This window comes from Platalea leucorodia (assembly GCF_965183815.1).
Source record: "Platalea leucorodia genome assembly, chromosome: 9".
In the NCBI taxonomy this organism is placed as follows: Eukaryota; Metazoa; Chordata; class Aves; order Pelecaniformes; family Threskiornithidae; genus Platalea; species Platalea leucorodia.
Genome location: NC_138831.1, coordinates 1,275,319 through 1,289,905, shown reverse-complemented (window position 1 = coordinate 1,289,905; position 14,587 = coordinate 1,275,319). Strand labels below are relative to the sequence as shown.

The window sequence follows — 14,587 nt, the reverse complement described above, 5'->3', positions numbered from 1 at the left end:
CCGCACCACTTAAGATGTAGCAAAGTGAAAATGTTTGGACATCTGCTGGAGACAGAAATTTATTTCATGCCCTGTTTAATTTTTTTTTTACACATTAATAGATAATGCAGAACTTTTAAAAAAGCAAATATACCCAGGTCTAAAAATTTCTTATGAAAAGTTATGTGGTTTCTTGTTATGCCTTTGGTATTTTTGATACTTAATTTTTTTTAATTGATGTTTTAGTACATTTTCACCATTACACTTTATTTTAATAAAAAACCAGCCAAAAGCATAATTATTCAACACAGGGGTTTCATGGGTTTTGGTTTGGTTTGGTTTGGTTTTTTGTTGTTGTTGTTGTTTTTTGGTTTTTTTTTTTTTTTTTTGGTGTGGGTTGTTGTGGTTTTGTTTTTTTTTTTTTTGAGAGCTCTAACAGATTTTAAAACTCCTGGCAATTTGTAGTTCTTGTAGCCAGAACTTTATACTAAACAGATTCTGTTTCTGAAACACAAAGACATACCTGCAATGAAAATGAAGCTTTTTTGGGGGGAAAGGGGTTGATTATTTCTCAGGGTGTGCGTTGTGTCATGGAAAAAAGCGGGAAGAGTTTCTAGGAGAGATTAAGCGTCTGTGATGTTCACATGGGTCTCATATAAAGCATGTGATGTAATTCAGATTGGCTGCAGATCTATGTTTTGTCTTTATATCTTGTAGACACATTTTCCCATTGTTCATTTTGTATACGTTTTTGTCTCGGTTGCCATACTTGCTTACAAGTTCTGGCAAGGGATGGCGAAGGTGGTTTGCTTTCAAGAGAAAGTTTTCTCTAGCAGTTTCTTAACTGCACTCTTTACATTTTCTTGTCATCTGTTTTTTGTACACTCCTTTTCTTATTTTGATATTTTCAGACTGTGAAGGTGATTGCTTTTAGTGCCAGTATAGATTCTTGATTTTATACAGTAGCTCAGAGGTGGCTAGCCAAGTACCTTAACCAGCTAGATAAACATACTGGTATTTATAAAGAGAAATAAGGAATAAATATATTAAAACGTGCATATGGACTATAGTTGGAAGAAACATTTTTTTAAATTTAATTTTTAAGGATACACCTGCAATGTAAAACAAAATAGAAATATTTTGATCAGCAGTACATGTTTCCAGTTACTGTGCCATACAATATTGAATCTGTGAAATATTTTAGTATGTGGATCGTTAGGATGTGATTGAGTAGGATCAGCCTGTGGATACATTTTCTTTTTTCTGGGGATTTTTGAATCACCTTCCACCTAGCCCTTCTGGATTTCTTGCCTCCCAAGTGTCTGCTGGGATGCAACTGATGGGAGAGAATGGAAAGAGCTCTTCCAGCACTTCTGTTTGTTGCGGAATTAAAACTTGCATTTTCAAGAAAAATGTCCAGGCCTTACAGTCATGAAGCAAACTTTCCAAATATAAAGTGTGGTTTCTCTGAGTTATGCAGATGCACTGAGGCATTCTATTTCAAATAATCGTCATGAGATGATGTATCTGAACTCATCTGGTGACCAGTGTTATTTCACAGGACTTTAAGATGAATAGTTGTATGTCACCTAATTCACCGTCCTTTAGCATCATTCTGTGTATTGTCCAGTGCTTTGTTCAGATTCATATAGTCTAAATCCACTACACTTTTGTGTTCTGTGGCTACCCCTCCCATTTATCATTGTGGAAAGAGAAGAATAATCACAGTTCCATGACATTTACTGATGAACCTTAAATTCAGAAGCTCCTTCTTAGTGACTGGGTTTCTGCTGTTTCCTCTAGGATACGCTTTTACAATCTCACAGACCTTTCACTCTGTGGAATTTTTTATAACGTTTTCCCCAGACTTCTCAAGTTAATCGCTTTGGCTTGGCTTTCCTAGTACCTGAGAATTCCATATGAACTGCCAGAGAGGAAAATAGGAGGTGGGGACGGTGGGCAGCAATACATTTGCAAGAAGAGTAAGGTTAAAATTCCACTCCTCTGTTTTCATCTCCTTACTAAGATGCCTGTTTTTCCTTATCAGACTCCTAAAAAACCTCGATTCACTCTGGCCAATGATAAGTCACAAGAATCATGCTGTTGGAAGGAATAGGCTATTGGATTGAATTTATACTTTTATGAACGCTTTTTTTCCTATGCATTTTTTCTGTCCTGCCAGACTTGCCTCACACAGGATAAATTCCTTTGAATTTAAGTGAGGTCCATGGTGAATTTATAGGCCAAATCATCATGTATAATCTTTAAGAGTTTCCTTTTAACTTCTGCAACAGCAGGACAGTAATTCTTAAAACGGGGTACGTTAAATTACAAGAAACTCAATCGAAGTTGTGAGCGTAAAAAGTCCGAATCTTAATTCTCTTCCAGAATTTACAGGTGTCTGAGTTGTATTATATCATGGTCATTCACACCTTTCAGATTTCAAGTGCAACTATGAATTGGAAATGAAATTAAAGATCTAACCTTTCTTTTTTTTTCCCCCCATTACAGATTGACCAACTGAAACAAGAACTCTCAAAGAAAGAATCAGAACTTCTTGCCTTACAAACTAAACTTGAAACCCTTAGCAATCAGAATTCAGATTGCAAGCAACACATTGAAGTGCTTAAAGAGTCACTTACTGCCAAAGAACAGAGAGCTGCCATACTTCAGACAGAGGTATTGTATCTTCTAATCATGAAACGCAATAGACGTTTTTAGTTAATAGCATGTGTCAAGGTGATGATGTGTTTGTTGCAAGTCTGTGTAGAAGGCAACTTGTTAAAGAATAGTGAAATAATTTAAAACCCTTTAAATGCCAATGTATTTGGTATGTATTTTTGGTAGCACACCAGCTCTCATTCTAGAATTTTTTCAGAAGTACTTATGATTGCATTTTAAGAAAATGTTTGTGCCTAATTCTCATTGGCTTCAATGGGGGGAACTGGGCCTTAATGACTTGACTGTTGTGATTTCATTCCTTGTTTCGTCATCCGTTAGTTGACTGAGTTTTCCTTTTGGTTGCTATGGCTTGATGCTTCTTTCCTACTGTGTATTTCTATTCTGAAGAGTGAAGCTACTGATGTATTTTGAAGTGATCTGTTGAAGGGTGCATGATATTAATCTGTGGTTATTGTTGCGAGTGCAATCAGCATTTATTTAAAAATATTAATAATTTCAGTCTTTAAAACAGGCCAGTGCATTAGTTATGTATGTATCTACAAAGTCAGTATCTACAAAGTGAGATCATAAAAATATGGGTAATGGACTACAAGGTTGAGATGGTTGTCACGTTTGATAGATGTGTAAATCCAGTGTTAAAAATGTTGTCCATTAGTTCATTTCCTGGGATTTTCATAGACTTGGAGCACACAATACTGATTAGATTAATTCCTATTGTAACTTCTTCATTTTATTTTTAATGTGAGTACCCCTTTCAAGAAACAGAAATGCCTGTGAAATTCAGTCATACAGTGCAAATAGTTTCTATTCAGAGAAGTGTATTATTTAAGGTACACAGGAATCTTACAGAATGTTTCAAATTTCTGGCTAACAAAGCTCTAGGAGAAAAAACAGCTTAAAGTCATCATTCTCATGGAAGCAGGAAATAAATATTTCTAAGATTCTGATTATCCCTCTGTGCTGTATGTCTTATCCTCTGTATATTGAGAAGGCACAGATGAAATCTTGGAATTTCCAGCTTGTGTTTAATGGGCCAGCCAGCGTATGTATATAATGCAAAATAATCATAATAGAACAACGGTAAAAACTCCAGCAGTTTTGGCAGATCTCAGTCTAGCTTTTGAGTAGTAAAGATCACATATTTGAAATCTTCGGCTGTGCAAATCTGTTTTGCAAGGTATGTATTACCTGTCATGCTGCTGAGGAGGATAGTGATGAATTCCATTGGCTCTCCACTAATTTGATTTCCTAATTCTTTATCAGACCGGTCTGTGTTCAAGGCATTACAGTCTTAGGGCTGGCAGATGGGCGGTGGTAAAAAGAACTGAATCGACAGTGCCCTTGATGAAGGGCTGCTGGGACTGTGCAGTCCTGGTGGAGAACCAGTTGGTTTCTGGCAGGTGTTCAATTCCTCTTCTTCCCAGTTTCTACATAAGGCAGCTGAGCTTGAACCTTTTACATGAAGCAATTTAAGTTAAAATCAGCTGTAATTGCCTGTTGGTGTGCAGGTGACAATCGGTTGTATTGTGTCTGCTTATTGTTAATCTCTCAGGGAAACCAAATGAAAAATTAATGTTAAAATGATCAGAGAGGTAGCTTGTGAGAAGGAATGCTCTATAATAGCAGAGAATGAATCCCTTTTGTTTGGCCTAATATCATGTTATTTGTGATATAAGTGATTGTGGTATTTTGTGTAAATAATATTTCCAGCTTTCAATGAAAAAAAAAAAAAATCTGTTTAAGTATAGGATTAGTGAAAGATATGTTCAGTATAATTTCTGTTCAGTGGAAGATACCAGTTCCTGGTTTGTATTATTTATTTTAATTAACCCTTTACTTCTGTATAATGCAAAGCATTCTGATGTCAAGCCTTGGTTTGTTTCTGAATGAAATAACACTGCAAGCTAGGTGGGTCATTGCAGCTATGAGACTTAAAAACGAAGCAAAAAACCTCATAAATGTCCTCACAGTATATCTTGGTTCTGGACAGTTAAGGCTGTCCCTGCATGGACTTGCTAAATTAATTGAGCCTGAATTCATTTGTGACTGAATCTTCAGAAATTGTGTTTTTTATTTCATATGCATTATTGTCAGCCTTCAGCAATTACATTTCCTTATAAATTGATGAAGCTCTAAAACACTGCAAACTATTTTATATTCCCCATAGAAATCTAGGTGATTTCCATGTTCTGCTTTGAGTAGGATGCAGGTAATGATTTTATCAGCCAACAGGTGTTTGAGTTTCTTTTCTCTTTTTAAGATATCTTTGTAAAGGGAATTGGGGAAAGTTGGTGAATTACGTCCACCTCTTATGGGAAGTAATTTTAGTAAAAATTGGCTATAACTGTCTGTTCATGTACAGGAGGCTTTTGGCGGAAGGGTCACATTAATGTAACTTTTTTTTTCTGGGAGATCATATGAAAGTGAAGGCCTCTGAGTACTGGGTTAATACCAGACTTCACTTTGGGGTATGATACATCTCGAGATGCATCAGAAGCAACATAAAGGAAACAAGTTCCAATTCCAGTTACACACATGTATTGATGCAGTCACAATTTGAAATGGTTTACCAAATAATATTTATCTAATAGCAGATTTCAAATAGGAGATAACTTCACTTGCCCCCAAATTTCTTCCATTTACTTTTGAAAATATAGCATTATAGGATGTGCTCTTATATGCACCATTTACCTATGAGGCAGAGACTTCAAATAACCTGTGTTAAAACTTTAAATTATGTCAGCAATTTACCTGATCTCGAAATACTTTAATAACATGCATACTTTGGGCAATATTGATTACATCTCATTTTTTAACCATTTAAGATGCACTGAATGTTTTATTACTTTCCTGTACTTTTTGGTGGAGATGTAGCACATCTCAAATCTGCTGAAAAAGATCTTTACTTTTATGTTATGCAGGTAGAAATAAAGCACACTGGGTACCCGTTAATTTCTCAAGCCAGGACTTACCAGGAAAGAAGAGTACTTTTGTGTGTTGTTTTAAAGCCCCGGGGTTGTTGTAGGCATGTCACAGGCTGTACAACTTTCTATCTAGAAGATTACATATTCAGGGGTTAGAAATGAAGAGTGGTTTCTGGAGTTAAATAATATTGGAGCTCACAAAAGATATGTGGTTAGTATGAACATACTTTTCATCTCTTTTGAATAGACTTTGGATCAAGAGCGCCTTAAAACTACTGAGCTATCCAGTCGTGTTTCCTGGAATAGAGTCTTATAGCAGCTTTCAGCTGGACATAAGAAATAGGCTCATGTAACCAAACACAGGATTTGTCATAAATAGCTGTGTAAGTATGTGAGAATGTTACTTGCTTTCTCTAACAATCATGAAAACAAGTGACAGATCTCTGTGTCCAAGCAATTTCACAGATTAGACAATGAGATTCTTCAAGGCTGATGTGCACGTTCTAATGAGGTTCTATTGTTACATATTTTTAAGACCCTCAGGGTTTCAGCGCATTCCTTACCACCCTGCTGTATGCTAGGGAGTTTTGCTGGTTAAAAACGATTGCCAGAATGTCTCTTCTCCACAAACTATTATGTTACAACTTCCAGACTGGGTATGCAGTTTATTGGAGAGAGTCTGTTAAAACTGTGAGCGTTCTGGATAAATGTGCTGGAGCTCCGAGGAACGCAGAAGCTGGACAGCGGCTGAATTTGTAGATTGCTACGTCTACTCCTTTGTAGGCCAAAGTCCTTGTTTCTTGTCAATATTTAGACAAACCCAGAAAGAACGCATCCTTAACATAAGCAACAAGAAGATACCTCAATAAAAATTAGTTACTAAGGTTGTAGACCACCCATTGGATGCCATAAGTTTGAGGGTTTTTAGAGCTAATCTTGTTTCTAGTGTTAGTCTGTTACGAGATGGTTGAAAACAGGCTGTTTGTGTTGCTTGCGCTTTTTCTTATTCAGGATGGAAATGCCTCTTCTTTCTCTTATTTCTTTTGCCTGCTTATTTGCCCTTCATATATTTTGACTGACCAGTGGGCCAATATGTGGCAATAAGAATGAAGTATTTTTTTGTTTGTTTTGTTGTGTGCTTCATTGTACATTTTAAATAACAAATTCATGCCTTCAGGCTGCATTTTCCTATTACGTCCTGTACAAACTAAATGTGATGCAGCAAGACAGGAAAGTTCAAAATGATGCCTTAGAGTAAAATTTTCCTGAACTCCCTTTGTACTTACTCTTGGTTTTATGCGGAGCCTCTTTGGTAATCACTTAGCAAATATCAGCTTCATATAACTCAACAATGTCTGTCTTCAGTACTCAGAAATATCCTGTCTTTCAAAAGGACCTTTTACATTTCCACTTAATCTTTAGTTTGGAGAATTCTGGGGAGTAGAGGCAATATTTATATCTCATATGAATCTTTGCTGAAAATGTTAAATTTGGTTATGTGAGAGAGACTAAATGTGGGCTAATTCCAAGTATCAGTAGAGGCCATCGATGTTTTGTTTCTGGTATATACATATTAAGCTGTGTTAAGTTAAATAACGCAACAACATCTCAAAAGCTCCTCTAATGAAGCTCGTACAGTTCCTGCAGGAAATACAACCCCTGCAACAAGAGAGCCATAGGACAGCGGGGCTTTCTGTGCACCAAACCCAGGATCCTTCTTACCAAAGGCCTGAAAATGAGCAAGTGTCATTTACGTGGTGATCAAGCATGTGGCCTGCCAGCGTAGGTGAATGAGGAATAAAAATACTGCTTTGCCAGCTGGGCTCCCTCTGAGACCTGGGTTTTAAGCTGACTAAGCTAAGGCCTAGACTGTGCTGTGGTAGCAGTCCAGCAATGATTCTAGACATAGCAGGTTTCGTTCTCTGCAACCAGGAACTGGGAAAAGATTTTGTTTGCTTAGAGCAACTGAATCTTCTATCTCCAGGCCTCAGGTCTTATTTAAAGGTAGGGCAATGGCTTCCAGCAGCAGATGGGAAAACAGCTGCAGGAAGACGCAGGGCGAATGGCAGCCCTCCAGCAGGTGGAAGTCATTATGGAAGGAATTTTGTACTGTGCAAGCTATTGTTGGTTGTTCCCAGATGAGTAAAGTTAGTAACATTTTGGCCTGCATTAAGCCACACTCCTTTCTTCCTGCACGTCCACATTGTCTATTTGTAGAATAGATAGTTTTTGTTAATTATCACTGTAGAATTTTATGCTGTCCTAAAACATGCTCGTAACCTGCCTTGAAGGGCTTCTTTCTGGAGATGAAAGTAACCATCAAAGGCCAGTTCAAATCCTGAGCTGAGTAAGTTATTGGTAGTTGCAGTGTCAACTTCCTGCCTAAATAGGATTACTTTGTAATCGCCTTGTTGTAATTAAATCAGCTTAGTAAATCCTGTAATAAAAGCAATCCTCAACAGGATCTCAGTTACTTCATAACAAGCCTTTTATTATTGTTTAGCTTAAGAATGGTGCTCTGCACATTATAGAATCATAGAATCGTTAAGGGTGGAAAAGACCCTTAAGATCATCAAGTCCAACCGTTAACCCAGCGCTGCCAAGTCCACCACTAATTATCTTCAGGTTTTGGAGACAGCAGCCGCATATGATGCAACAGGATGTGATTCATAGAGTCACAGAATGGTTGAGGTTGGAAGGGATCTCTAGAGGTCATCTGGTCCAACCCCCCTGCTCAAGCAGGGTCACCTAGAGTTGGTTGTCCAGGACCACGTCCAGATGATGTTTGAGTATCTCCAAGGATGGAGACTCCACAACCCCTCTGGGCAACATGTGCCAGTGCTCAGTCATCCTCACAGTAATGTTTCCTGATGTTCAGAGGGACCCTCCTGTGTTTCAGTTTGTGCCCATTGCCTCTTGTCCTGTCACTGGGCACCACTGAAGAGCCTGGCTCCATCTGCTTTACAGCCTCCCTTCGGGTATTTGTACACAGCTACAAGATCCCTCCTTCTCTTCTCTAGGCTAAACAGTCCCAGCTCTCTCAGGCTTTTGTCATATGAGGGGTGCTCCAATTCTTTAATAAAGCCCTTAATTAATCCCTTAATTGCTTTGTGACCCTTCACTGGACTCTCTCCAGTATGTCCATGTTTCTCTTGTACTGAGGAGCCCAGAACTGGACACAGTACCCCAGGTGTAGCCTGACCAGTGATGAACAGAGGGGAAGGATCACCTCCCTCAACCTGCTGGCAACACCCCTCCTAATGCAGCCCGGCATACTGTTTGCCTTTTTGCCACAAGGGCACGTTGCTGATGTTTAACACGGTGTCCACCAGGACCACGAGGTCCTTTCCTGCAAAGCTGCTTCCCAGCTGGGTGGACCCCAGCATATACGGGTGCATGGAGTCGTTCCTCCGCAGGCGCAGGACTTTACATTTCCTTTCCCTGAAGTGCGTGAGGTTCCTGCTAGCCCATTTCTCCGGCCTGTCGAGGTCCCTCTGAAGGGCAGCATCACCCTCTGGTCTATCAGCTGCTCTTCCCCGTTTTGTACCATCAGCAAACTTGCTGAGGGTACACACTGCCCCATCATCCAGATCATTAATGATGATGTCGAACAGGACTGGATGCAGTTTTGATGCCTGGGGTACAATACTAGTTCTACTTGAGTCCCCTGATTCTACTTGATACTCTTCCACCTCCCTCCATGGTTCTCGTAAGCCAGGTCTAATAGGGCATGAGGCTTAGAAGTAATCTGTTGGTATTACTTGAACTACAAGAAACTGTAACTATCCCTGGAAGTTCCTTAGTTTCACTTTCTTTGTTGGTGAATCCTATCAGTGTTTGTTACTCAGCAGAATAGATGATTTTTTGTATCATTTCAGGTCTGGAATTTTCATGATGTCTTAGCAAAATTAGCTCAGAAAATATTACTACTTTAAAAGTATAGTTTAAGTTTGAGGTCATTCTTACATAGTTTGTTTCAACGGTCAGAAATGAAGTGTAAGCAGAGTTATAAAGATAATGTCTGCAGAATGTTGACTACTATTGAGAGGCATGACTAGCATATCTGTTCAGATAGTTGTTTTACATGCTTTATAGCAGATCATCAGAAATAAGAAGACATCTGGATTTTTTTGATGAGTATGGTTAATTTCCTTCAAACAAGGGTAATTGGATCAGATTTCAGGTACAATGGCACTTTGTCACATGAAGTGAGAACATTTAAAACCAACAGTAAATAAGTCTAGATCTAAACACGATGCGCTTTTTTGCACAGTGTTTCTGTTGTCTCACTGTTGTTAGTGTTTTGGGTTTTTTTTTATTAGGTTTATTTGACTTAAAAAGCTATCATTTGAAGGTTTTATTGACAGCTGAAACAAAAAGATATAATCCTGTAAAGCAATAACTATCCTGGTGGCCAGAGTTGGGAGGTCTGAAAATGGTTTATTGCCAGTAGGAAAAATGTTTGGAACCAGTCCTTAGAAGGTTCACCACCTCTGCTATGTGCATTTCATTTTGTTCCATTTTTAAGGGTATATATGATAATAGTGCCAAACTATGCAAACTTTTGCTACCCTAATGTATATAGCCTTTGTTTTGATTATCTCTTTATTAATGATGTGAAAACCCTGAGGTCAGACAAAAATGAGCCAAGGTCAGGCTACTCCAGCTACAGAACCCTGGAAATGTCACTGTGCTCCGCAGAGAATTGCTAAAAGGAAGACTACTAGGCTTGCTGAGATTTTCCTTGCTGTTGTAAAAAACCTATAGAAGTTCATTTTTAAATGAAGTCTTGTGCTGTTACTGCAGCAAGAAAGGGGTTAAACAGCACAAATGATCCTTTCTGATGATTTAAAAAATGAGACACTACCATTTGTATACTTTAAAAAGTGGTAGACAGTACAGTTTGAGCCTATACATGTGCGTATTTGCAATGGCTGGCAGTTAACTACTGCTCTTACCATCAGGAAAAAAACTTACAGGAATCGATGCAAATACATTCATTTCAGCTGGGTAGCTCAGTGGAGAAACGCATTCAGTCTCATAAGCGATTCTGACACAAACATACTTCGCACTTTATTAGTTAGTGTATCATGGCTTGCGCTGTAACACCTGCAAACTGGCAGGTGTGCTGTTTGAAGGTTAATGAACTGTGAAATAAGTAAATGTCTACAAAGAAATTTTGTAAATGGTGAGCCTGGTCCTGTCAATGGAGAAAATGGATTAGAAAAATAGGTGAAGTCTGTACTGTAACTGAATACTGATGTGTTCAGTGTTACATGTATTAATATAGAAAACCTAATAAAAATGAAGAGGAAAGGTGATTATAGTAGGTATTTATTGCAATCTGTTTTTTTCTTTTAAACAAATCTGTTTATAGAGAAGGGCTGTGAAATGATTGACTTCTTGGCAGTTCTTAGTTTGCATAAAGAGCAAATAAAAGCAGACAGCATAAAATACTTGGAACAAAACTGCAAACGCTTTGTTTTTCTTTCTATTATAACGTTCATATTTGATATTGCTTGAAATGTAAATCTGCTTTTAATTTTACAATAATAATGGTATAACTATGGTTATTTCACTCACATTCTTATTCTTCTGGTTATTTCACTCTCACATTTTTCTTTTTCTAAGTTAGAGTTTTGCTTTGAAATTGTATTTTTCTATTGTTTTGTGTTTTTTCCTGTTTGAAGTCAGGGTGGGCCAGATATTTCAGTGTGGTCTCTTTGCTGTACCGCCAGCGTGTTGTTCTGGTAGATCTGCTGTGCTTGCAAGGGAAAGATCCCCCGCTGCAAAAAGCACTGTTCTGGAGGCTTGCGTGCCATTTACTCTCTCCGTCGCCCTGCAGCTGTTCACAGCTTTCTTGACAGTGTGGTGCATATTCCCAGCCAAGCTTTACCTCAGGTGGAATTTGCCAGCCCTTTCGCTTTCTATACAGTTTTCCTGATTTGTGGGCCCCTGTGGCAGTTTAGAACAGGAGAGAGGAGCATAGTGGCTAGTGGCAAGGCAGTATATTCAAAGAGTTGAACTGAAAGAACACTTAGATTAGCAAAATGCTATATTTAAACAGAAGTAAACTGTGAAGCAAAGTGGGGTTTTTTTTGTTTATCTACCTATTGGAGGATTTCAAGACTCGACTGTTCAAAGGCACCTCAAACGGCATGGTTGGATTTCAGTGTTCTCTGTGCTTTGAGCAGGAGGTTGGACTAGCGACCTCCTGAGACCCGTTCCAACCTTGGTTACTCTACGGCACTATAAATGAAGCTTTCTCAAATACAGGATGGGTAATACTGTCTCAAAGATGTGTATTTTCTGCTTTGTGAGTTATATACTAGCAGTGATTTATCCAGAGAAAGATTAAATGTGGATTTACTTATCCCCCCCGAATCCATTCTTGATAATAGCTTTAAATGTTCTGTCTTTCTTTTGGGGACACCATTATTTTCATTTCATAAAAAGTTGCAATGGAATTGCCTGAGGGAAAGGTGATGGAAAGAGTGGAGAGTTCCATTTGCGGGGCCTGTAGAAAGTAGTGCCCAGGGACAGGAAAACACAGATAAAAAGAAAATGGGAAAGATGAAAGTACAAAGATAAGGGCTGTATACTCAATGTGTAAAGACTTCATGCAAGTTGTTTGGGACAAATAGTTTAATGAATGTTAGATTTATCTTACTGTCAAAACACTTCTCATTTTCATCTATTTAATCGAAGTGATAAATAACTGTGGTGTTCCCCCCCCTCCCCGTTCTTAGATTTACAGGACATTACCTTGTTGGCTTTTAAAACAATATTTAATTAGACAGCTGTAATGGATTTTTATAACCAAGCAAAATTTACTGTGATAAAATAAATTGGGATTCAATTAGGCTTGGTTCTAGTGGATGGAAACGATTAGAAAAATATCAGTACTGTTATCTACTAATCTAAAACCTTTGCTCTAACTGGAGATGTTTTGAGAGGAACTTTGATAGGATTGCTTCAGAAATGATTCTTTGTGTACTTTAACTATTGCTTATATTGTGATTAAGTCTAAAGGGCCCACTTATGATCCTAGTCTGTTGGCACTGTACACAAAGAAATGCAAAGAAAAACCCACCTCAAAACAGCACTGAAATTTCACCAGGTAGACGCAAAGCAAGGGGAGCCCAAAGAATCTGTAGGTGATGTAGTTAGCATAATAACTGCTAGACATAACCCCCCAGTCTGAAACTGTTAATGATGTTTGGCACATAGTGCTATAATGATGAAGTGTGAGGAGAAGTTACTGAATTAGTTTTGCCTATTTTTGGTTTTTATGCTTTAGAGGCAGCTGGGGAGAAAGGACTAGAGCCACTTAAAGGAAGAGATGAATTAAGTCTGTGACTGAAGGGAGACAGGGGGCTGTGGCTGGGTGAGTAAGCCATAAATGGCCCTAAGGCCAAAGGCAAGTGGCTCTCATGTTCATAAAAGTCAAAGAGGGAAGAGGCAATGGTGGCTAGTGTTTTGTGTCTGCTGTCTTGGGGTAAAAATGAAAGAAGACAGCAAATCATTAATGAGGCTGATTGTTGTGTAGGGTACATACACCTAGGTTAAAGTTTGCTATACAGAGGTAAGGACAAGGTAGGCTTTTTTTACTTCTTATGTAGTACCAGTGTAAGGGTTGTGATTTGGTTTGGTTTTCTAATTTTTTTTTTAATATAGGTGTTAAGAATGCAATGCCAGAGATATGTGGGACAGTTCAGCCTTGTGCTGGGACTAAGGCCAGAGACTGCAAACTGTGTCTTTTTTTAATCAGTGATTCGGTTTGGGAGCGTCCTTCTTCAGTGAAGAGCTCTGCTCTTCCTAACATAGATAACAGAGTTTTTAGCTCACAATTGCTCTCAACCCCAATAGTCAAGCTTGCGGTAGGTGCAAAGATACATTCTCAGCCTGCCCTCTATCTCTGCAGAGGAAAAATCATGCTCACAGCAGGAGCAGAGTTTAATAAACTAGGAGGTATGGCCCATTTTGAAATAGAAAAGCTTCTTCAGCTGTGGTGACCCAGAAATCTTTGGAGATGTTCGTACTGACAGTAGACCTCAGATGGCTTTTTGATTCTTTTCTTGGTAGGATTCTGAATAATATTTTCCTACGGTATGTGATGGTGTGGGTATTCCCCCTCCGCCCCCTTTGAACTTTTAGAAGGAAAGAAATCTCTAGGTCTTCGTAGCACAGTGGAAAACGAAAGTAAGAATCTTGTGAAAGATCAACAGTTTCACAGGTGACCTGCTAATATTTAGGGAAGCCTCTAATTAAGATCAGCTAAGGCAAACAGAAGTTATACACTTCATGTCCCAAGTGATAACATAATTTAATTACATAACACTTTACATTTCTGTAGTACTTTCCATACTTAAAATCATCAAGTAATGCAAGCTGAGAGAATTTTTGGAAGATTTGTCACTGTTGTAGATAAAAAGTATTTACAAATTATCTCCTGCAAAAGAAGCAGCAGCTGTATTTTCTCCTGAATAATTTGATTCTGTCATTGTTTGGTGTATTTTCAACTAGCTGGTGTGGTAAAAGTAATGGAATTCCAGTTTTGTGGCTTCCATTTTTGCTTTCCTTTAAAGTGAAAGCTGCTTTTTCATTTTATAAATTGGACAAAATAGAAACCCAGATATAAATGTACTGTTTCATTTAGCCAAGCAAAGGATAATACATGTGTGGCAAAAGCTGTTTTTCTGAAGTAGATTTGGTACTTCACAGCTCTACCACGGTAAGTCGTGGCAGTTAAGTTGTGTAGCCTTAAGGCTTTAGTAACTGAAAATCCTTGTTGCCCATCGGCTGGCACAGCCATGTGGGAGCAATCACCTTCGATTCCAGTTGTTGCAGGGAGGAACTGCAGCTGTGCACAGGGAGCCATGAAAACAGTGGTCTGACCCTTAAGAAGCTGGGCTAAACAAATACTGTGCATGATGGCACCTAGTTAAATGAGGATATTTGTGTCCTTAGAGCAAAATTTTTGAAAGATACATAGTTAATAA

General features: G+C 38.4%; 1 protein-coding gene across 1 annotated transcript in view; it reads left to right on the top strand.

The window, feature by feature from the left end:
* The window catches only part of ERC2 (ELKS/RAB6-interacting/CAST family member 2), a gene marked incomplete at both ends in the record, with an annotated part of 442,749 nt that overhangs the window by 115,051 nt on the left and 313,111 nt on the right, over positions 1–14,587 (top strand). Inside the window, one exon of the mRNA XM_082322574.1 lies at positions 2,491–2,658. Within this exon, the coding sequence (XP_082178700.1) occupies positions 2,491–2,658 (168 nt within the window). The remainder of the gene's footprint in view (positions 1–2,490; positions 2,659–14,587) is intronic.